The sequence below is a fragment of the Eleginops maclovinus genome, chromosome 15, assembly GCF_036324505.1.
Source record: "Eleginops maclovinus isolate JMC-PN-2008 ecotype Puerto Natales chromosome 15, JC_Emac_rtc_rv5, whole genome shotgun sequence".
Lineage (NCBI taxonomy): Eukaryota > Metazoa > Chordata > Actinopteri > Perciformes > Eleginopidae > Eleginops > Eleginops maclovinus.
This window is the reverse complement of record NC_086363.1, coordinates 5085655-5110241: the sequence shown is the minus strand read 5'-3', so window position 1 is coordinate 5110241 and position 24587 is coordinate 5085655. Positions and strand designations below refer to the sequence as shown.

Here is a 24587-nt window from a genome sequence, read left to right as displayed (position 1 = left end):
GCCTTTTCCGTACATCACACTGGTGGCTTGTGGGATAAATCTGCCAGTTGTTAGTCACTTCCAGCCTTTTCACAATCTGGTCAGTTTTGTTTTGATTCCCCATCGGAAGACTTCGACCTCGGGGGGGGGGGCCGTTGGTCACATGCTTCCCACAGGTCACCGCTCACATTTGATCTGTAAAAACCCTGGCGGACTTCGAGTAAATCCCTGTTGTGCCATTATTTTACGGCCACAGAAAAAAGCAGTTCATACTGAAACTAAAAAATACATCACAGAGACTAATTTTGGACCATTTATGAGTTCCCATTTAATTATGTGGCACACACACTTGTAAACAAACTCTAAAAGATGCTGGCTGCTGCGTTCTCTTTGAGCCTCTTCTGAAAATTGATACCCTTTTTCTTGAACTGTTGCAGGTAGTACAAGTGGCTCACCTTTCTTCATTTATTAAGTGCGGTATTATTAAGCCTTTTCGAAAGCAGATTTCTGTAACAAAAATAGTGTCTGATGTACGTCAATTATTCGTCATTTCTTTGCTCTAGGTGGAGTGTAGGACATGTTGTTCGGGTCATGACAGAGTGTGACTCTGATTACTGTCTGAAGAACATATAAACATGACAACTAATAAGATCAGCACTTATGTAAAGTGTTACATTATTTATTCCACTGGAAAAGAGTTCAGTAAGTTAGTTTGAAAGTATGGATTTGAACAATAGTTAATAAACGTCATTTAACTTGGAATCATATTTATGACAATCGTAGATAAGTATCAGCGATGTCTTGACGGACAACGTTCGACTGTTAACCACCTACGGATACTTGGGTGCATATGTTTCTGCTATGCTATATACACCCAGGGTAGCATTGTTTACTACAGTCACCCGGGTGCTAATAATATCTGCCTTATTTTAGTGGTTCTTCCTGTGTTTGTCCCCTGTTCTCCTCTCTCTTTCTAACACACTTGTACTCCTCCTCCTTGTGATGTCCTTGTTTCTTTCTATCCGCACCATTTTCATCCCTTGAAATATTCCTCCTTTTTGCTCTATACCTTCCTTTCCCTCACTTTGCCCCAATCTCCCTTTGCAGCCCCTTTCTCTCTCTCTCTCTCACCTCTCCCTGATTTCTCTATTTCTGCCAATTTGTTTTTCTCCCTCCTTACTTCCCTTGCATTTGATTTTCTTTCTCTCTGCCTCCCAGCCATTTATTCCTCGCTCTTTTCCATCTCGCTCTCCATAACGGCGTCATTAGCATTTTCTATCCGAGCGGGCTAAATTGAAAATGCTAAACGAGTTTGTTTCTGTGGTAATTAGTGGTAACGAGGAACACAGGAAGTTAATGGAAATGACTTGCCTCGTTAGAAGGCAACTTCCTGTTCCACTGATTGAAGTTCCCATTTTCAACAAACAAGGCAAACACATAAGACTGAACCCCTGGGATATTAAACAGAGAGGGTTGCGTGTGTGTGTACAGTATATAATATGTTTGTGTGAGTTTACATTGAGTGTGCTTGTATGACTGTGTGTCGGTGTGTTTGTTCTTTTTTCAATGCAGGGTGTATATATAGTGGAAATGTACTGTACACATATATAAACACACTGCACTTTGGCATGGTATCTGTCAGAAAAGGGTAATGTGTTTGTGTTTTAGTTTGAGCATTATATTATAAGCTAAAATGTAACTGAAAATATTTTGCATAAGTTTGTGTTGTCATTGTGCCCTTGTGGCTATCCTTATATAATCAGATGAGTTATAAAAGTAAATTAATACTTCAGATAGACACTTTTTTCAAAAAGTTAGATTATGAAACTCTTTGACGTGTGAGTTTGCACCTGTCGCTAACAGCTAGCTGGCCTCTGCTGATCTCAGTCTCACAGCACCTCATCATGCAGGAGTGGAACTGAGCCGAAAAGCATTTATTACCGTGTGTGGACGACTACATTTTCTATCTCAAATAGTCCAGGCCAGATATGCCTGTGTATGTGTGAAGGCCCTAGAATGTCTTACAAACTGTGGGAGGTGAAAAAAAGAAATGAGCAACCACTTCCCTGCTGCTACGGTAGCGATGCTCGGCACCGCAGAAGCAGCTGCAATCACACCAGGTTCTTTCCAGTGACAGTCTAGATGTGTGAATCTGTATGCATGTAAAAACAGCGGCCGCTCAATCAACTTTCTCCGGGATAACAAAATTCACCTGATTGTTTGTTTTTTTTATCTTTTTGTCTTGGTAGTAAAAAGAAAATCTAGGCAAAGAGAAAGCTTTGAAGAGATTGAAACTAAAATAACCTTTGTGTCAATAACAGTGAGTGTACCACCTCACAGCGAAGCACACCAGTGATCAAACCTGCGACTATTATCCAAAATTGTTAAGTGAACCGACAGCGGGTAACAGTATCAGCATGCCACTATTTTTCTTTTTTTACACGCATCATCTAATCTCTGTGTAAATCAACCAGCGGTGCCAGGATAATTATCTCACTTGCCAAAAAACAAGCCTCCCCTACGCCACTTTGTCAGTAATGAAGGAGGGGTTGATGGGTGACCCCGTCTGTCGTCTTTTCAATTACTCATTGTCAAATTGAGACAAGTAGACACATACGAGGGATTGTACACAGCTTAAGAGTTAGAATAATTTCCCTCCAATATGTTTTTTTTTCTGACAAATCTGTCGTCTCGTTTTCATTGTGCCAGTGGCAATATTCTAATACAACATGCAGATAAAAAAGAGTGCTCTAAATTGAATTTGAAAATTAGTTTAAAGATGAAAAGCTTTTGAGGTCCAGCTGCTTCCATTTTGCACACACACCAAGGGCTCCTGCTTGATGGAGGATGATGGGAGGATGTTACACACACACACACACACACACACACACAGACACAGACACACACACACACACCAGGGTTGGAGTCATGGTTGGGTTAGAAAAGGAATGAAAGCCCGATGCCAAAATATTGTTACAAATATAACATTCATTTTGTTGTCGTGTAGAACTGCCAACACAACACAGAGGGCGATCGGTGTGAGCGCTGCACTGCGGGTTTCTACGGTGTGGTCCGAGGTTTCCATGACGACTGTAAACCCTGCGCCTGTCCCCTCACCAACCCAGAGAACAAGTAAACTTCTTCACTGTTTTATTTGGTTGATGGTACACACACATTTAAAGGAAGTTGTATCAACGGTGTATCACATAGTCCTATTGGTCATTCTCCTTTTTAATGTACATTTCTGTTGTTTCTACTGCAATTTTTAACCTGTAAACAGTTCAATACTTAGGTCTGTTTCATTGTTTGTTCGCTGAAAGTCTTTACAAGTCTTTCGTTTTTTTAGTTTCAGTCCAACCTGTGTAACAGAGGGATACGATGACTACAGATGTACCGCCTGTCCTGAGGGATATGAGGGCAAATACTGTGAGAGGTAAGACACACACACACAACAATCATAATCTCCCTTTGATTACAAACAGGTTGACATGACATTTTGGTATACAGGAAGTGGAATGAATCAAATGCCTATGACATTGTGTGTGTGTGTGTGTGTGTGTGTGTGTGTGTGTGTGTGTGTGTGTGTGTGTGTGTGTGTGTGTGTGTGTGTGTGTGTGTGTGTGTGTGTGGATTGTACAGTAGTGTCAAAGTGTGGGGAAGTTCTCACTTGATTTGTTCCCAGTCTTCATTAAAAGGCCTTTACATTTTAAACCACAAATGGGAATGTCTGAATGCTAGCAACAATAGTACTTACCTCTTTCCCTATGGGGATTCCCCGCTGTCCAGGTGTTCTACCGGGTACCATGGTAATCCGCAGCTGCCGGGCGGCCACTGCGAGGAGTGTAAGTGTTCGTTGTGGGGGTCGCTGCCCGGACCGTGTGACCCTGTCACTGGCCAATGCCGGTGCAGGGTCGGGGCATCTGGGACATCGTGTGACCAGTGCATGGACAGGCATGTGTGTGGACCCGCTGGCATCATCTGTAAGACTAACAGATTTATATTTAATCTATTCCTTTCTGTCTTTCTTTTATTTCTGGTTTAGAGGCTATACTTAAGCTATGAAACAAACAGGATTTACTGACCAAGTGGGCTACGTATATAAAGAGAACAGAAATCTCAATGCCAATCATTTTGATAGGAAGTATATAGACGGAGAAAGCGTTTAAGAAGCCGTTTTGAATAGTCTCCAATACCCAGATCTACCACAAAAGCTGCCCAGTGCTCACCTTTGCCACACCCAATCATAGCAAACCCCGCTCATTTCTTACGTTTAACATTGTCTTTGTGTCGGTAGGTTATTGTTCAAGCCGACAGACATAACTCTTTCTTCCATTTCCTTTTTATTTAACGGCACACCACCCATTATTTTCATCTGATTTCTTTTTGTTTTAACAATGAATTGCAAATGAGCAGTCAGAGCCCATGTATTCCGGTTGCCATGGGAGTCAGGGAGTCGTGGCAGAAGTGAGGTTGAAGTCATTTAGAAAATAATTTCAATGTAATTTGGAGTTAATTTAAACTTAATATGACCATAATGGCAGGGCCAATTCGGTGACATTAGCACGTCTAGAGCTAAGAGAATATAGAGGAAAAGGTTGTAAGACTGAGAGTGAAATTGCTGCTGTCAGGCCAGGCAGGAAATTGCTTGTTCAGGTCTTTGTGTCCAGACACAAAGCGTGTGTTCATAAATTGGCAGTGCGAGGTCTGCGGTGCACCTTGACTCCAAACTGGTCGCTTCTACGTCAAGACTGTAATCACAAGTCCTGATGGTTTACACAGAGTGGAGCGATCACCCTGCTGTGCACTTGTTGAGGAGTGATTGCATTTTCACCCGTCCTATCAAACGCCACCAAGTGGGGAATCGGCAGTCTTGAATTAGGGGAAATTCAGGTAGCTTTCACATCTACAATACAACACAATTTGCCTTCAAACACAGCAAATGTTTATTATGTGCAGTCATCGGTGGTGTTATTGATGCTTCCGCATTGTTAAAAAAAAAATCTATTTATTTCAGGATGAAACAAACAGGAAGTTCAGAAAACAGCTAAATACATCATTTAAACTGAAAAGAAATCATAGCCTTGAGCTATTTGAAAACGGTGTCCCATCATTATATTTGTTTAATTAATTACTTTGAGTCACAAGTTGCAATCTGACCTTGACGTGCAAATATTTAAATTTGAGTAAACTAAGTTGTTAGCTCTAAAGTGCGGTTCCTATAAAAAATGAAGTCTGATTGTTCGCTTTGTCAAAGATAAGTGTACAGCTTTGTGTCTATAGCTCACCCTGGACAAATGAACACTCATAGTCATGATGCAAAGTAGCTTTGAGCATATCAAGCATACACTGCACAGTAACAATGGTGATGCCAAAACAAATCTTTGCAGAAAACAGAGTTACAAGTCCCACCTGCAACAATCCAAACGTGTAGGAGTTGTAACTCACTCTATAAGGAAATCAGGTGTGTTTTATTGCACTTAGTATGTTTTGCATGTGTGTTTGAGTTCCCTGTGTGAGCATAAGGTTACCAAACTGAGTGTGAAATAATCCTGGACGTTCACTGAGGCTTACTCTGGGCGTTTGTTGAGCTTTATGGTTGTGATATAAACTTCCACAGATTTGATATGCTGTGAAGTGAAGTTGTGATGATATGCGTTGGTTGTAAAAATGTAGATTTGCTACTCATTTAAAAAAAGAATCACAAAACAATAAGCCATGTCTACTTCTTATCAAGGATTAACAAACAGCGCAGCGTCGCCTTCTGCAGTGAGATAATTGTGAAGTTAAAAAGACACGGTTTGTTCAACTGATGTCATAGATTAAGTAAAATGTCATAAATGGCTTTGAAATGAAAGTAATTGTGTTGGTTAGTGTTACAAGATGTTGTTTATCCACAACAATTAGAATTTGTTTTCTAGTTGAATGTGTTTACAGTATGCTTCTTGTTTTTGAAAGTAATGTGTGTCATTATGAAACAACCCAGACATTTCCAAGCAAACTTAGAAGTAGCCAGACATTCACCGTCTTGTTATAAACAAGAAGACGAGGACAGAAAGCAGCTAATTTGCAAATCTCTGGCATGTCTTGCCAAAAAATTGTAGAGGAGCCCACGGTGATGGAAGTGAGGCTGTTTGTGTGTAATCACACCCTGTGTAACGCAAGATGTTTCACGCTTTGAGGAATTAGTGATTACAGTCCTTTCTAACTGGGATTCTCGGATTTTATAAATTGCTATTTACTCACACACACACACACACACACACACACACACACACACACACACACTGTACTGCACCTTTACTGTACCTGTGTGTGTATGCGTGTGACTGCATCAATGCATTTGTATTTTCCGGTTTTGTCAGTGATTGATGAGTAAAAACAGTTTTTATTTTATTTAATTCATCTTTGATTTCCCTTGTCAGGAGTTTTAATTTCTGCAATAAATCAGCCTCAGGCTATAGAAGGGAAGAGAAACTCCACACACACACACACACACACACACACACACACACACACACACACACACACACACGATTAAGAAAAAGAATGTGAATGCGCTCATTTGAAGTGAATTCCCTAGTGTGTTTGTGTGTTAGTTTGTGTGTGTGTTAGCCTGCAGTGTGAAGTCATAATAGGTGCTTTTTCATCTGCGCGCTGAATTTCTTGCATCAACAGCCCTGCTTTTCTGTTGCCACTCACTTAAACACAAAACACAAGCAGTCACTTCAATCACACACTGATGTGTTTACAGACTCTCAAATAAGTCGTACAAACACACACTCGGAAGTTAAGGTACACACACATACAGTATGACATCCTTTCTTCTTTTTCTCATATGCTCTCTGCCAAGTCAATCTGCCGAAGAGTCAACATGTACACACACACACACACACACACACACACACACACACACACACACACACACACACACACACACACACACACACACACACACACACACACAAAACCAAGCGATCCTCTCCAATAGATTTAGTTGACCTGATTTGACTCTAGCGGTGTGTAACTGTGTGTTGATGCTTGTTTCTACAGCCTGTGATGATGAGTGCTCGGGTCTGTTGATCAGTGACATGGACCGCCTGTATCGCATCATCACTGAGGTCACCCTGACGACGCCCCTCCCACCACCTTATAAGGTGTTGTACCGCTTCGAGAACATGACGGAGGAACTCAAGGTAAAAAACTGTTCGGAAACCCATGTCCTGATTCTACAGTAAAGGCTTTCATAACTGTAATTTACTTAGCCTCAATTTGACGTTTTGATAATCACCAACGTTGGCTATGTTTGCTGTGACTCAATGGTAATATTTTGTCTTCTATTACCTCAGAGGTTAGTTTGTTTTATGGATTATAGAATACAGAACATCATATTGCCTGATTTGTTTAATTAAATTCTGTGGGAGAGTGTGAGAGTGGAGCAGATCAAATCACATGGTTGATACACAGAAATGTTTAGACTTTAAGAACCATTGCTAGAGATGGCATTCGGCCTTGGCTGCTATCTTTTAGTATGTGATGTCTTTCTGTTTAAGTATTTCTTTATCCCGTTCTCGCCTTGCTTATACTTTTCTCTTCGGCTCTACAGCACAGAGCCAAGCTGTTCAAAAGCTTAGCCCTGAGCCAAAATGTGTCAGACATCGCTCTGTGTAATTCCTTCATCTCTGTTTCTCTCCTGCAGCACATGCTGTCACCTCAGAAAGCTCCGGAGAGATTACTGCAACTGGCCGACTCCAACATGGGATCACTGGTGGTGGAGATGGACCAACTACACAGCAGGGTACACACTTTTGTGTTTCGTTTCGCTCAACCTAAGTCTGTGTTCCTTTCTGCCTCTATTCAGATTGTGCCCCATGTCTGTCTGTAAAATAACAAGCAAATAAAGACTATGGCCTGGAGTGAGATCATAGTCAACAGCAAAGGTAATGTACAGGAAACACACAGGAGATAGAACAAAAACCAGTCCACCCAGTAGAATGCTGCAGCATGCTGTTCGACATGAAAACAGCACAGAAACAAACTTTTCCAACACGTCAATAAAATAACAGTTTAAACTGAAACTCGATGGAAAGTGGAACATCAACCTTTTATTGTAATTTTAAAAGTTAAAATAAAATGTTTGGGCCCAATTTACCTCTCAGTCTTTCCCTCAATACCACTTCACCCAAGATTTGCATTGTGGTCATTTGACTAGCACAAATATATTTGGAAATGTGCAACATTTATGTAGAAAACTGATCTGATCAATGCTTGAAAAGTATATCCAGCCACAAGTGATTATATGTCTTCACTTTCATACAGAATTGAAAAAAGCCATACAAACTTTTTCTTTTTTTTCTTTGTACCTTACTTTAAAATGTTCGGAGTCACAGTAAGAGGACTTCACCAAAATGGAAAAACATTTCTTGAGTGCAGGGGGTCGACAAGTGCCAAGTGGAGAAAAATAACACTCACATTCACGCTGTCAAGCTACACCCTTTTAGGGACCAGGGCCTTGACATTTGTTGACAGCAGCGCTATCACCCACAGCCCATCACACACATACTCACTCTCACACACACACACCAGTAAAATGATACAGCATGGTCCTGTCAGTTCACAACAATAATTACCTGCTCCTTCTTTCCGTGTGTGTGTATGTGTGTGTCTTAGGAGGCTTTTTCATGTCTGTCAAAGATTCATCCATCTCCCTGGCTGTGTTTGTGTTAATATTTGACTTGTATGTTTTCTTTTTAGATCAATAATTCATGCATCTATGTGTGTGTGATGCAGTATTTCAGTGCACATGTATAATTGAAAAACTGACTGATAACAGACCGGACTACTCGCACACAATAATATTGATCGTGTATTTGTACGTGTTGCCATCTTCCTCCGTCAAACTTTTACATCGCCTGTAAGACCTCCGTGTTTTCCCTTCGTTTGTTAGACAGAAGTCAATATGTTCACTTATTCAACACTTCTTTATTATTATTTCATGAGGTGTGTTTGTGCATGTGTGTGTTCAGGCCACTAAGGTATCTGCTGACGGAGAGCAGGTGGAGGATGATGCAGACAGGATTCATAAACGAGCCGAGGACCTGGAGCAGTTCATCAGGGATACGCTGCTGGGAGCTCAAGGTAGACGAAACAAACACCACCTCCATTAACTGCACACCAGAATTATCTGATTTACTGTTGTTTGTATCATAGAACACGTTGCTTTACATTAAACTTAATTAAATGTAAGCAATCCATGTCGGAATTGTGACAGAAGAGAAAAAGATATAGATAATGATGTTAAATATGATATACAGGCAGGAAATATTAAAAAGCAGCAATTAAATGTAACTTCAGAAAGACTAACACGCTGAATTGGATGTAAAAGCAACACTTTAATGAGAAAAGTGTGTTACCACCCAAGATCAACCAAAATCTGAGACCTTGTTTCACTCCAGTCTTCATTTATTAAAATCCTATTAGGCCCACCTTTTGAAGGAGAGGCATCCTGGGGGTGAGACAACCCTAACACCTCTCTGCCCCCTCTTTAGCTCACTAATGGAAACTTTAGCTCAGACACAAAGGCTGGTGGGCCGACGGCCAGCTGCCGGCGCTCAGTGCCAGCTGCTGCAGTGCAAAGTGATGCCCTAACAATAAAGACAGATCCAGCCGGCTGCAGCACCACTAACCCCGGAGATAAAGAGTCACCCGCCAAGATAACACGGTGCAATGACTCGGTTAGTTTTATTTTGTTTGCAGCAAATCACATTTAAAGTTCTCTATAATGTGTGCTTTTGTTTTGCCACAAATAACCGTAGATCAGGGGTGTCCTGACTAAAGCCCTGGGGCTAACTGCGGCCCCTTGCCACTTTGAATCAGCCCTCAGTAAATTCAAAAAGAATAATGGAGCACGGCCCACAAATAAATCTTGTGCTTCTCTTATATTGTACTTCTTAAATATATATGTAAACAGATATTATACATTAGTATTCAAGTGTTGCTAAGCCCACTTTTCAAAAGACTAAATTAAAGTTGATAAAGCCCAATAACATATTTCCATAACAAGCTTAAAAAATACCCTTCCCTTTTTCCCCTTATTATAGGCAATCTGAGGCTTCTGTTGAAAGGGATTAGCTGCCAACCCTTTTTTAGCCTCAATAAATGACACCCTAAGGAGAGCTGTGATTTCAGCTGTTCATAAAGCATATTCAAGTATCAAGCATAATTAACCTACATTTGATTGATTTTGCTAACTTATAACTTAACTTATGGCCCAGCCCTTCATATTTAATTCTGTATGTGACCCTCAGTGACAAAAGTCTGGACACCCCTGCTGTAGATGTATCCACAGCTTAAGGTGTTACTACTTCCCCAATGGTGTAAACCATTATCTCACTGGAAGGACTCACTGGTACAGTCCTGATGGTTCACTACCGGCTTCACACAGAGGAGGTTCCTCGCTCTCTCTCTGCATGTGTAACTAGCAGATAGTTGTTCACTTCAGCTCAGTGTGTTTGAGTCAGTGTGGCCGCAGCATCTCCTCCCTCAGCCCTGCCTCAGTTGCTGTGTAACCAGCTTGTGATGTGGTGTGTTTTCTCCTGCGACATCACAGTCCCAGCCTCTACACACGCTCCACTGGAAAGGTTATATCTGAAGTGTAAAGGGAGAGTCAGCTCTTTCCCTGCAGTGATCCCAGGCCATCGGTGTTTATCTACGTGGGAAGTGATATTTTATCAGTGGACAAGCAATGTGTGCAAACCTTCTGTTCAAGCTGTGTTTTCCACCATCTTTGATCCTGCAGGTCACTCTGTCTTTCTGTGTTTCTCGAGCTCTGTTGTAGTTATAGAAATCACAGCTCTATAACTCTTTCTTTCTGCCCCAACTAGTCCCTTGTTTCTCATCTCTGTGTTTCCCATAAGGCTTCTTCTTATTTAGTGTGTCATGGATGCAATTCTTTTTGTATAAACTAGTTCCTCTAGGTGAGCTCAATAGTTAATTCTTGCCTTTGAAAACAGAAATTAATAAAACAGCCTCCTCTCAGAATCTACTAACACACATGATCTGGAACTCGATTTTAAATAAAGTTAACTGGAAAGGAAACACACTAAAAGGAATCCTTGTGACATGAGTACTGACTAACCATAGTCTACAGTACCTGCCAGTTTGTCATCTGTACATATAACATGTACTAATAATAAGGCAAAATAATCTGAGTATGTTGGTGGATATACTGTACATGAGCGTCTTTAATAATGGCCAACTTTGTTACCAACTTTATATCACCTTGCCCTGGAAAGCTCTTGTTGAGTCCCACTTGGATTTTGCTTATATACTACATGTTCTTTTAAATATCTTCCCCTACCCCTCACTGATGCTGGAAATACATTTGTGCTCTATGAAACACACAGTAGTTCACATTAGTTATTTTGATAAGCTTTATAAACACAATTATTTGGCTTCTTGGAAGAAAACAAAGTTATGTGATGAAACTGTCTTCTCCTTCTTGTTGCTCCTACCACATTGTTCCTCTGCATAATCATTATCGTGTGTGTGCGAAAGAGGGGAGAAGAGAGTGTGTGGCTCACTGGATGATTGAGAGTAGCAATTAGAGACTTAATTATTGGCTATAACAAACCAACACATACACAAACACTGATGCAGTGGTGCACAATTTCATACAACTGTACATACACACACACACACACACACATGCACACAAACCACAAACACACACACTGATGCAAGAAAATACTGTACACACTTTCCTCAGTGTGTGTGTGTGTGTGTGTGTACCAGTGTTTACCATAATATGATTCCATCCACATTTTAACTGTTTAATTGGCTTTTAAATTCCACTATGTAATTATATGGCTGTGACACACACACACACACACACACACACACACACACACACACACACACACACACACACACACACACACACACACACACACACACACACACACACACACACACACATAAAAATGCAGCGTACACACACATTCAGTACAGCTGTTCATTAGCATGATGGCTTTAGTTTGGTCTTGGCTCTAATCACATCATGTTTACATTTCAAATGATAGGAAGAGCTGCGTTTCCACAACCACACACTCAGGCCCACCCACTCACCTACAAACACACACACACACACACACACACACACACACACACACACACACACACACACACACACACACACACACACACACACACAGTTCCACACAGTTCCACACAACTGTGTATCCTCCTCTCTTTTGCTCCTACACACACTCACACACACACATTCCTCATTAAGTTCCAGCAGTTTTATTCAAATGAGCCTTGGAGTGTTTTAATGCAGTTTCATCATTGATTGGTTTGAGATTTCACTGCCTTTTAATTTGATAAAAGCAGGGCAAACATGAACTCTGCCAACATCAGTGGCTTTGAATGGTGTTAAAACTGTGTGTGTGTGTGTGTGTGTGTGTGGGTGTGTGTGTGTGTGTGTGTGTGTGTGTGTGTGTGTGTGTGTGTGTGTGTGTGTGTGGGTGGGTGTGGGTGTGGGTGTGTGTTTGAATGAGTTAAGATCAGGCGGTGTGATTTTGTCTTTCTTTCTGTTTGAGCTATAGAAACTTTAACATGACAGCATTGCCCACTGCAAGAATCAGGCCTGTTTACTGTTAGTATGTTTGTATGTTTGTATTTTAGTATGTTTGTATGTTTGTATTTTAGTATGTTTGTATGTTGATGTTGTACGTCTTGAGTATTTGCACATTATGCCAGTTTATACTTTAACTCTTCTACATTTTGTCGGCAAATGTTGTACTTTTTACTACATTTATTTATGTTATTATTACAAAATATATATATATATATATCATATATCAACTAATATATTATCACATACTGTATACAATCAATTTAGCTAGCTAGTAGTATATAAAGTAATTCCAATAAACCCCACTTTTACCAAGTGCAACACTGAAGTGATAAACACAAAAATGCATCAATAATAATAATAAAAACACATGGCGCTTAAATTCTGCATAATGAGTACACTTTTGGTACGTAAAGGATATGTTGATGCCAATATGTTTGTACTTTCACTTTTTGTAGAACTTGCTAGAAATAATATTTATTCCTCTTCTGTAAAAAGGCCATTTAAACAGACTACTTTGAAATAGAGTGCATATATTCCAGCCTCACCGAGCTGCTTCATGAGTCTAGACTCTTGTTTTATGAACAATGCATACAGTTAGTTGTTCTTAGCTCTATATAGAGCTCCTGCGGTCACGTGACTTTTGGTTGGGAGCCACCATTTTGGCAGTCAACATGACCACCGGTGCCAGTGTTTTCTTACCGAGCGAGTATACTTCTCATTTTAATTCAAGTGAAATTCGGCTTTATAGTACAAAATTAGAGAGATTAAATATAAGCGACCCATATAATTCACCCGGTGTGCTTTTCAAGAGCATAACCTCCTGCTCTGAAGACGATGTACCCGACTTGCGCTACGCAGACATCCACAGCTATCTTGTAAGCTTTCCATCAGTGTACTCAGGAGACTCCCTCAGAGCGTACAAAAGCTTGGAGGCTTACAAATGGTGTCAGTCCGGCTTCGTAAACAACATTCAACTGTGGAGTCTTACATCCAAAAACTTCGGCATCATCACTGCAAGGGTAAGTATTAAATTATTCCAGTTTGATAGGCAGTGTCACGTTAGCATTGTTTGTTTATTAGCTTGGCTAGCTACGGAAGTGTCATCCGGGGACAGGGACATCACAGTGTCCGTTAGCTATAATAACTGGGTGCTACTTCTTAAATTAAACTAATTAAATTTAATTAAACTGACCAGAAACTTTTTGTAGCATTGTACTGTATTCCTTCACCCACCTGATATGAAGTGATCACTGCATAAGCGAAAGCCAACGGCCGGGGGGTCCCATCTTTCAGTCTTTTTCTGAAGGCTCCTGGCTCTTTTAATCGCTCCAATCCACTTCTCCCTCCTCTCCGCGTCTTTAGGAATGCGATAATACGATACACCTTTCTTTTTCCCACGCCTATTTGTGCAACCTGGTGCACAGCAGTTATCCACCATCCTTGACAGTCTGCCAGTGCCTGTCAATTTACTGCCGCGATGACTGCCAAAATGGCTGCCCCTGTCGTATCTCGTCACGTGACCAGCATATATGACATCATCTGCAGGAGCTCTATAGCTTGTTTAGCATCTTTAAGCTCATCGTTTAAGTAGTTTCCTCTCCTGGGTGTTCACTCTATAGTTTTTCTTTCACTACTAACCTCGACCCTGGTGAAAGCATTTAACTGCAGCCAAGAAAATATACAAATTACATCCCACTGATATTTTTAAGGGTTACTGGAACTGAAGTCTATTTTATTTTATTTAGTTTTTCTTATGTAAATACAAAAATATGACTTGGATCTGTGCATCTGTAGTATCCTCACAGCGGTGTCTCTCTGTGTGTCCAGACCTCCAGTCCAAGGCGACCGAATTGAACCAAACCCTCTCGCGGAAAGATGGAACTCCAGACAAAAGCCTGAAGGAGATGAAGGAGGAGATCCAGGCCATGCTAGCCGAGATGAGAAAACGACAGCTGGGAGGGAAGAAGAGCATCGCCGACGAAGAGATGGAGTATGGACACAGTTGAACACACACACACACACACACACACACACACACACACACACACACACACACACACACACACACACAGGGCATGTATCTTACTCCCACATACAAGAGAAAGAAAGATTTTTAAGAAATACTTTGCAAACAAATCGTCTTTCTTTCAGAGGGAGCAAACACACTCACGTTGAGCAGACCATAGCTGTACGTTTCTTTACTAACACGCTCAAAATATGCCAAGAGACAGGGAAAAAAACTGAGTACCTTTGCTATCAAGTACTTTATTTAGTGCTAATGTTTTGGTGGTTAGAGTTTTTTTGTCTTACCAATCATTTTTGCGTGTCCTTTCTCCTTTCAAGCCTTGACCAGAACCTCCATTGGCATTTCCTTTGAACCACACTTCCTTCCCCTCATGTTTTCTATTTTATTTTGTCGCTTTCACTCATACCTGTATGCTAATATATTCACCTTGTGCGTCTTAGATTGTCTCTGTCCCTGCTGGGATTCAAACCCACTTTCAAACCCAGAGGAGAAATTATATATGCATAAAATTAATCTTAATTCACTATGGACAAAAAAAATACCGGCATGCTATATAAATGAAAAGTATATTTTGAGTATTCAACTTTTTGAACAAGCGAAATGAAACAAATGTTAACTATAGTATTTGGATATATTCTTCCTAGCCAGAAATTGGCTAAGCAATGGCTTCTGTTGATGTTTATATCATGAATATTACCCAGCAGACTAACCAAGGTGTAGATTATATATTAATGTAGCACACTCAATGGGTTGAATCATGCAAAAAAACCCTTACATATCTTTTATCTCCTCCCATCGAGCAGATACTTGATCGCTGACTGCGTTTCCTGAAGCCACGGCTCTCTGCTGATGTTTTAGCAAAGACTTTCTCCCCGTTTCAACTCTCACTTTCTCGTTCTCAAGGCTCTTGATGGAATTAGTAATTGATTTTGTAGTCTGATTGATTTTCATATCATAAAAAAATGAAATAGCAGGCCCTTCATTTCTTTTCTGTTCTTTAATTTCTTTGCTTCTTTTCGTTGACTCATGAGACACCAGGAGTAAACACCTCTCATCGAGCACATATTTGATCGCTGCTGTGTATCCTAAAGCCACGGCTCTATGCTGATGTTTTAACAAAGTGTTTCTCACTGTCTTCACTTTCTCCCTCTCAAGGCACTTGATGGAATTAGTAATCTACTCTCTTCATCCCCCCCTCCCGCTTTTCTCTCTGAGTCTTTCAGCAGTAAATGTTGATGAGGTCGATGAGTTAATTAAAAGCAATGTATCGCCGTAGGGCAAGAAAACAGAGAGAGGGATACAAAGAAAGTGTAGTGAGGAGGAAAGTGACAGAGGCAGAGGGGAACAACTGACAGATGGACAGGGAGTTGTAGAAGGAGAGACTTCGAGAATCAGAGAGACAAACTGCCTCTAAATGGCTCGTCTGTCAGTCTGTGTTTGATTACTTGACTCAGCCCTGAGGGGAGATTTCAACCAGAGCAGCAGAGGAAAAAACAAGCAAGGGATTCTTTTGACAGAAGAACAAAGCTAGCAATCTTATATCAGTTGTATATATTCTAAATTAAATATATTTTCAGCATGCCGTTAGTCTGAATGTACCTGTAAATGCTGCAAATGTCCCTTTTCATTTGTATATTGCACGTTATGTTGTAATAGTGAGTTAGATAATAGTTCAGACCCCTCTCCCATTTGTTTTCACCATTTACATTCAGTTTTATTCATGCTATTCCCCAAAGGGTTCATTAAAGTTTCATCAAACCCTATCATCACCTTGCATGTTTCCCCAAACACTGTGTGAAAGTGTCCTCTGAGTGATGTCAACTGGAGGACACTGGAACCGTGTTGTCTTAATTAATGCTGAAGGTGGAAAATAAGGCTCATTAAGGGACACCGGTAAACATAAGGTTATTAAATTGTTTTAAATGCTTCCAAAGAGAGAAGCCTTTCTAAAAAAAAAACATGTCAAAGCAATTAATGTTAGGAATTTTTGGAAGGAACTAAATGCTGAGTTGCAAACCTTGATAGGGCAGATCAGACAATTAACCTGGCTCCAGTGAGACATTCACATGGCTTATTTATTGCAACGCCACATTGTTTCCCTAATGGGTGTGTACATAAGCACATGGTTTTGCTTGCAAATAAATAGTTGATACAACATACCATCTAACCCTAAAGTGTTGTAAAAATCCTGTCTTCACAGAAAAAAGGGAGAGAGGTAGTATTGGGTTTAGATCTTTGGATATCACTACTCATTTTTAAAAGCCATTCATAGTGTTACCCTTAGCTGAAAAAACACCAGTCTGTTTATACCAATTACTTCAAGAGCTGGGTGTGAACACCTTTCGAAAGAGTTTGTGAAGTTGTTTGATTATCTAACAATCTCCTGGTTAGTCTTTTGGGATAGGCCATACTGCTTGCGTTCCCTATCAGGAAAATGATTTTCACTTCTGACTCCCAACTGTGCTAAGCTTCCTTGTTAGGAGTGATGGGGGTCAGAGCTTACATGCCACATATAAAAACTGTGTATAATCACATGAGTTGGCTAAATGGACGATAGGTAGTTGGAGAACAGGTTAGCAAACAGGTGAATAATTGAGGTAAGGCCCCTTTAACAAAGCCATGACTGTTTGAAGTTCATTTTTCTGGGTGCTTGTAAAGCTGTGGGTATTTGTATAAAAGATGATAATGCCCATGAGTATATAGAGTCTCGTTATATGGCGCTCTAATTTATATTGCAGTGAACATTCAGCACATGTTGCTTCTCCAGGTCACATAAAACACACAGACGCATTAGTGTGACGATGTGAAATGTTGCGCACTGCCACAATTTAATCCAACTCAGCCTCAGGGATCAATAGAAGAAAATCGGCAATTTCATTCCATCATTTCAACATTCAGTCATATGGAGTGATTATTGTCTTCACACAAGCAGAGGCTCTGTCACACATCGCAATAAATCTCCTCTTCTCTGCTCTGTGCGTTGTACCTACAGTATACTCACTCATTCACACACATTCACTTATGTTAGCTGAGAAAAAGTCCCAAATGTATCCATGAAGATTAAAATCTCCTCTTTTCTTCTTGCAGCCTAGCAGAGGAGCTGTATCAGAGAGTGAAGAGATTATTTGGCGACCCCCATCAGGCCACAGAAGACCTGAAAGCGGAGGTAATTATAACTTCTAATCTTTACTCTTTTGTCTCCCATGTCGCTAAATTAATGACATTAACTTAATGCTACCCCATCTGCCGCCCTAGATAAAAGAGAAGCTCTCAGACCATGAGGGGAAGCTGCAGGAGGCCCAGGATCTGCTGCACTCCGCCCAGGGAAAGACCAGGGAGGCTGGATCACTGGCTGAACAGAACCAAGCTAACATCGTATCTCTGGAGGTACAACAAATGTCATACACTGCTACACACACACAAACACATTAAAAAGCAACATGTTTGACTTCCTTCTCATGGCCACTGTGTTGTCATCATGTTAAGGTATTCAAATATGTGTGAGTTGTGGCCCTAATGTCCATAGGTTAGTGCATCAGATGTTGATCCTGGTTTTTCTTTTTTGCAGAGGAAGAGCTCTGCAGTCAACGAGGTGAAACAGATAGTACAGGAAGTCCTTGGAGAAGGAGAACGTCTTCTGGATGAAGCTAACCAACTTTCTGAAAACATCAACAAGGAGATAGAGGTACTTCACTCAACTTAGGTGAAGGCTGTAAAAACCTGTTGCTCTTTGAAACCCTCAGTCTGCTTTTAAATCATCCAACTGAGGTCAACTTTTCTTCTTTTGACTCTTTAAGTTCTTTGATTCAAATCATTTTATTGTCATTAATTAAAAAGGAGTGCATTAAAATAGTTTTGTTGTTACAATGGACCTGAGCGTCTGTTTCCTGTCTGCAGGACTTGGAGGAGATGGGCAGAGAGCTGGATCCTCTTCATGAGAAGCTGGACGATAAAGTCAGTCACCTCACCACTGGTTTGAAAGACGGCGGCCTGGCCAATCACGTGCACGATGCAGAGGAACACGCCAAGCAGCTGAACGAATCTGCTGCCATTTTGGATGGGTAAATATAAATGCATTAGGATTAGGCAAACAGCAATTGAATGATAATTGAATAAAACATGATACATACAAAGCCTAAATGTTTGATTTTCCTTATAATAATACTATATCAAAACTGACATCATGTTCCCTTTTGTGTCCTCTCTCTCGTCACAGTATTTTGGCTGAAGCTAAGAACCTCTCCTTCAATGCAACAGCTGCCTTCAAGGCCTACAGCAACATTAAAGCAAATGTTGATGCAGCGGAGAGAGATGCGAAGGCGGCCAAACAGAGTGCCATTGAGGCTCTGGTTCTGGTAAGTGTGAACCAACACACAGACACACATGCACACACCTGTTGTCCCATTATGTGTTGTTGTGTTATCAATATGTAATGAGAAAAACATCCTGTGCCTGATCACTTTCCCTTTCCAATACTTCATGTATTGCAAGATTGTAGACACTCTGAACAATGCATGTATATTTATGCTAAAAGTAATCCACTCCACGTATTGCATACATATCGTAAATATCAAGTACAAGCATTCAGACTGTGGAAGTGTTCTCAGCGCAAAAGATGATGGTGTGTGTGTGTGTGTGTGTGTGTGTGTGTGTGTGTGTGTGTGTGTGTGTGTGTGTTTGTGTGTGTTTGTGTGTGTGTGTGTCTTGCATGCAGCAACAGTAATGTAAGCTTGGGCTCTCCATTAGTCATGGTTAAGGGATCAAAGCACTTCTCTTCCCCTCTTCTTATTTCCTTTTTCCTCTTTTGCTTTTTCATTATCATGACCACACACACCTGAAATCTCTTTTCTTTCATAATTTATTCATTTTCTTCTGCTTTTTTCCTCCTTTCCACAACTGTTTCTTTATTGTGGATTTCTCGTATTGTGTTTTGGTTACATTCCTCACCATAGATTTTCCTTTCCCCTTTAAAAGTTTATTTCTCGTTTTTTTTTTTTCTCTTGCATTAAAATTCATTTCATATTTTTTTCCGCCAATATTTTACCCTTTTTTTTCTACTCATACACCTGGTTTTCATTTAGTTTCACACCTGTCTTCTTTTTCTTTATTTTTACCTTTTGGTCAATAAAAAGTAAAAAGCAGAAAGAAGCCAAAAAGACATTGAAAAGAGGCAGAAAAAGAAGGGGTTGAAGGTGGAGAATGAATGAGAGGAGGAATGAAATCTGCTGAATGTGTTTCTTAGAAAATCATTTAGCAACGCAAAGTAGTGGAGCTTTGATCTTACAGAAAGGTGTTATGCAGATTAATGCACCTTTTCATGTTTTGTGTGGGGTCATCATTGTTCTGGAAGCGCTTTTAGTGAAGGCATGTAAAGTTACAGATGTTGTATAGGCAGCGGGGGAAAGTAACTTAGTACATTTTTGTGACATACTTGTAATTGACTTGAGTATTTCCATTTAAAGCTACCTTATACTTCTAATCATCTGCATTTCAGAGGCAGATATCTCACCTTTTACTCCATTACATGTCTTTCAATACTTATAGTTTCTTTGTACAAATACAAAACTCATGTTATAATGCAGTACTTCACTGCTAATGTACAGAGTATTTCTAGTATCTACATTGTCTCACATTGACAACATGAGAATGCTCTTACTTGTATGAACAAGATAATATAATAACGAAAATAACATAATACTGTGTAAGATCCATTCTGCATAATGAGTACTTCTGAAGTAAATTTAGCTGGCAAAACATCATGTTTGACATTATTCTGAAATGGGTCATTGTGCAGAATCAGTGCTTTTTCTACTTTTACTTAAGTAAATGATCTAAGTATATCTTTAAATGGTGCTTCTAGGCTTTAGATCCGGAGGTCCCAGTGAAGGAAGCAGCTCAAGGAGCCCTTCAGAAGAGCCACAAACTGCTGAACGAAGCCAAACAACTTCAAAATGATGTCAAAGGTACAGTAAGAACATCTGTGTCTGTCCGAAATATATTGCATGAAATGGTGATAAGAGACAATAATCATAGCTGCACATTCACCAGCTAAAGGAAGGATAATAATGTAGTATACAGTATGGGTATATTGGTAGTTTCATACAAATTTTGGTTCATGAAATCTCACCTCAACCTAAATGCTGGTCATATTAGGATACAGTTAGGCTAATTGTTGATGTAAAGTAGATCATTTTAATATGTATTATAACAAGGTATATGTTTTAACTTGTTGACGGCCTTGGCTTCATATGAAACCTTGATCATCGTGTGTGTTTGTTTGTTTGTTTGTGTGTGTAGAGAATGAAGATGGTGTGGCCGGGCTGAAGGGCAGAGTCAAAGCAGCGAGAGACAAAGCCAAAGACCTGCTGAAAGCTGTCAACGGAACCATGGCAACGCTCAACGCTATCCCCAATGGTATGACTGCACAAGTACACTGTGTGTGTGTGTGTGTGTGTGTGTGTGTGTGTGTGTGTGTGTGTGTGTGTGTGTGTGTGTGTGTGTGTGTGTGTGTGTGTGTGTGTGTGTGTGTGTGTGTGTGTGTGTGTGTGTGTGTGTGTGTGTGTGTGTGTGTGTGTGTGTGGGAGAGCGAGATAAAGGGAGAGTGGATCAATATCACTGTGTCGATGGAGGTCAGTTGCTCTGGTAAACTCAACTTGACACATGTCAGTACGCTCAGACACAGAAATACACCGCAGTGAGCGAGGGCGGTGAACTCCAGCGATGCACACGGCTGCGTTTGGATCAACTCGCGCAAAACTGTTAAATGCAGCTACTACATATTGTAAATGGTATGACCAAGAGGTTAATGCAACATATTTTTATTCTCATGCAAATCCCTGTGAGCGAGTGAACACAATACGGTAACATGTCACAGGCTCATCATTAGAGACTGAATGCTTATCAGAGCGATTTCCACTGGATTTACCCGACCTGCGAACAAATGTGATGTTTGGTAAACGCTCACTGAGGATTGGGTTTCAATTTTTCAGTCGTAAACAATCCGATCCACTGACACAGGAACGTTTGGTATTCATGGCTGGAAATCTACATGATTCTGAACAAATCCTGTTATTAGATATGAGCAAAGAGTTGTTCTTGAATTGCTTCAGTAGCCCATAAAGACTTTTAGTTGATTTTACTGATATTAAGTGAGCTTTATCTACTCCTTTATACTATAAGATCATAATGGCAACGATGTTTCAAGATAGCCTTATTTATTGTATTAGGCAACTGATGAACCATGGAATAAATTGTCTCCTGTGCATATATTATATGTAAAGCAGACCAAAAGAGAAGATTTAGTAAATCCCACACTACATACGTATTAAACTACAGAATGAACTGATCTGATAAGTATACTGTTTTGGGAGTGAATGGAAAAAATGATAATGCACTTTTGCGCTTTGTAGTAAGAGGACATTTTACAAAATCTTTGACAACAGACGGTAATCAAGCCGTGACAAATGTACCAGTGTGTATCTGTGTTTCCTTTAGCTTCTGATGTTAACCAAAGAAAGCATGATCAACATTAAAATGTATTAATGAATTATCTATATTACAAAATATACACATTTGTCCCAACGTATTAATGCTCTGCCGCACTCATTTTTTTGGCCTTCTATTTCAGACACAGCAGCTAAGCTAGCGGCCACCAAGGCTGTAGCAGCAGACGCTAACACCACCGCCATCGACGTCCTGGAGCGCCTTGGGGATTTGAACCTGCAACTCCATGGCCTCCAGAGTAACTACAGCGATCTGGAGAACACCGTGAAAGCAGCCAATGAGATGATCCAGGACCCGGAGAAAAACAGTAAAGTTCCTCACTATTGGATATTTTACAAAGTACAAAATCTTTTGTGGGCCCGCTAAGCGTCCATGAAGACTGCCTGTTCCTCATTGATTGGGTTATTAAACATTTACCATGAGAAATAGCCCTTAAGTCTGTTAGAACTATTACTGTATTACTACTGCTCTGTTTGGTATTGAACTGCTTTTGTGTGAAGGAATTGGTTTGTTTCATGTTTATCCTTTACTCACTTCACTGTGTTTTACCTCCTAAAAATACAAGTTCCAACGACAATTGAATAACTTGAAACGCAATCGTAAGATCTCCAAACTCTGAAATCATTTCTAAATTTATCTTAACTTTTGATCGTGTCAGAGCTACATACGTTGATGAATTCCACCTAATCCTGACATATTTTTTCTCTCTGTCTTTCTTTTTTCCACCCCCACAGCCATCAGTATGTATATTTCAATTACCCTAGCTTACTCTATATTCTACGTGGTGCACCAATACCATGTTATAACTGCAAAATAACATAGAGAGTAATCTCACCTTTGCTGCCTGCAAGCAAACCTTTCTAGGCATTTGTTGTTTTTCCTCCTAAAATAATTTTGAATCCTATTTTTAAATGATTTCAACAACATGATTGGAGCACCACACATTAGTTTTATGACTATCTTTAATTGCTATTCAAGCAGCAGTTGCTTTTAATACTGCCTTTCTGCTCTGCTCGTGCATGAGAGCTCTGCACACTGCAAAGCATGAGACAGTGTAATTTTATATCTGTCATTCATTTTTTTGTCTCTTTCTTAATTCCTGTCTTTTTCAGCTTCAAGCCTTTTTAAATATAGAATAAAAAATGGTTTTAAAAATGCTTCTCTTCGAATGCTGAGCTACACTAATTGTTTGGCTCTCTCTAGCTTCTCCATTGTAGTTCCTTTTCCATATTTCTTCATGTTTCTTGAGTAATATCTGTGATTTCCTCATCATTTATCATCCTTTCCTGGCTCTTTACATGCTAACTCTCCACGCCGTCTCAGCTATAATACACAGCATAGTGTTGACTCTAACAGCGTTCTGTATCGCTATCGTCTCTCTCCCCTCAGTCCATGCTGCAGGAGCTAAAGTGAAGGACTTAGAGGATGAAGCTGACAGGCTGTTGGAGAAGCTGCAGCCAATCAAAAAGCTGCAGGACAACTTGAGGCGTAACATCTCTCAAATCAAAGAACTGATCAACCAAGCCAGGAAACAAGCCAACTCGGTTAGTGTGCATCAAATTGTTATACCTGTGAATTTATTTAGATTAAATTGTGTTATACATTTGTTTTGGTGTGTTGTATGTAGGCTGTATTTCCTGCAGATGCATTTTAATTTGTGTGTCAATCAATTCTTTATTTCTTTCCAAATCACTTTTTCATTAAATTGTGTAAACCTTCTTACAGATATTTAATTATAATTTATATTATTATATTTAAATATGTTCTAAAATAAAAATGTGAAAATTAAATCACACTTTTATGCCAAAAAAATAACAGGTTTAATCTTAAGCAATGAAGTATGCATTTGAGACAACAGACTAATAAAATGTAAAAACATGGAGTGAACTTTCCCAATATTTTGGTGTCAATACATATAAATACAATACAAACATTTTCTTCTTCTTTCCAGATCAAAGTGTCAGTGTCATCAGGTGGTGACTGTCTCCGTAGTTACCGCCCCGATATCAGGAAGGGGAGGTACAACACCATCATCCTCCATGTTAAAACCACCACACCTGATAACCTGCTCTTCTACATGGGATCAGCCAAATATGTAAGTATACCATTTACTGAGTTACAGTATGTGACTATTAACAAACTCCCATAAATATCTCAATTACCAAAGTGTGATTTTCACGTATGTACTGATGCCGTATGTTAACACACACTCATTTAGTCTGTTTGGGTAAATAATATCTCATGGCTGTTGTAAAAAAAATGGCCACTTTGTCTTGAAATAGCTCTGAAATTATTGCTCGTAAAAAGTCAATCCCGGTTGACACTTTTTAAAAATGTTTCATATTAAAGCATTAATCATATTGAATGCAATGTTGAGCGGCTCTATATTGTGTAGCATTTATCATACTTTAAAATGCCTGTGTTCAGAAAGGAAAGGTGCACACA

The 24587-nt window shown here is 39.9% G+C and overlaps 1 protein-coding gene across 1 annotated transcript in view; it reads left to right on the top strand.

The window, feature by feature from the left end:
- Nucleotides 1–24587, top strand: part of lama2 (laminin, alpha 2) — a 160640-nt gene that overhangs the window by 110845 nt on the left and 25208 nt on the right. Inside the window, 18 exon segments of the mRNA XM_063902014.1 lie at nt 2987–3111; nt 3326–3412; nt 3766–3959; nt 7030–7172; nt 7676–7774; nt 9003–9114; nt 14441–14603; nt 17727–17805; nt 17895–18026; nt 18208–18324; nt 18537–18700; nt 18856–18994; nt 20500–20602; nt 20937–21053; nt 22267–22449; nt 22877–22882; nt 23532–23686; nt 24094–24237. Of these exon segments, the coding sequence (XP_063758084.1) occupies nt 2987–3111; nt 3326–3412; nt 3766–3959; nt 7030–7172; nt 7676–7774; nt 9003–9114; nt 14441–14603; nt 17727–17805; nt 17895–18026; nt 18208–18324; nt 18537–18700; nt 18856–18994; nt 20500–20602; nt 20937–21053; nt 22267–22449; nt 22877–22882; nt 23532–23686; nt 24094–24237 (2262 nt within the window).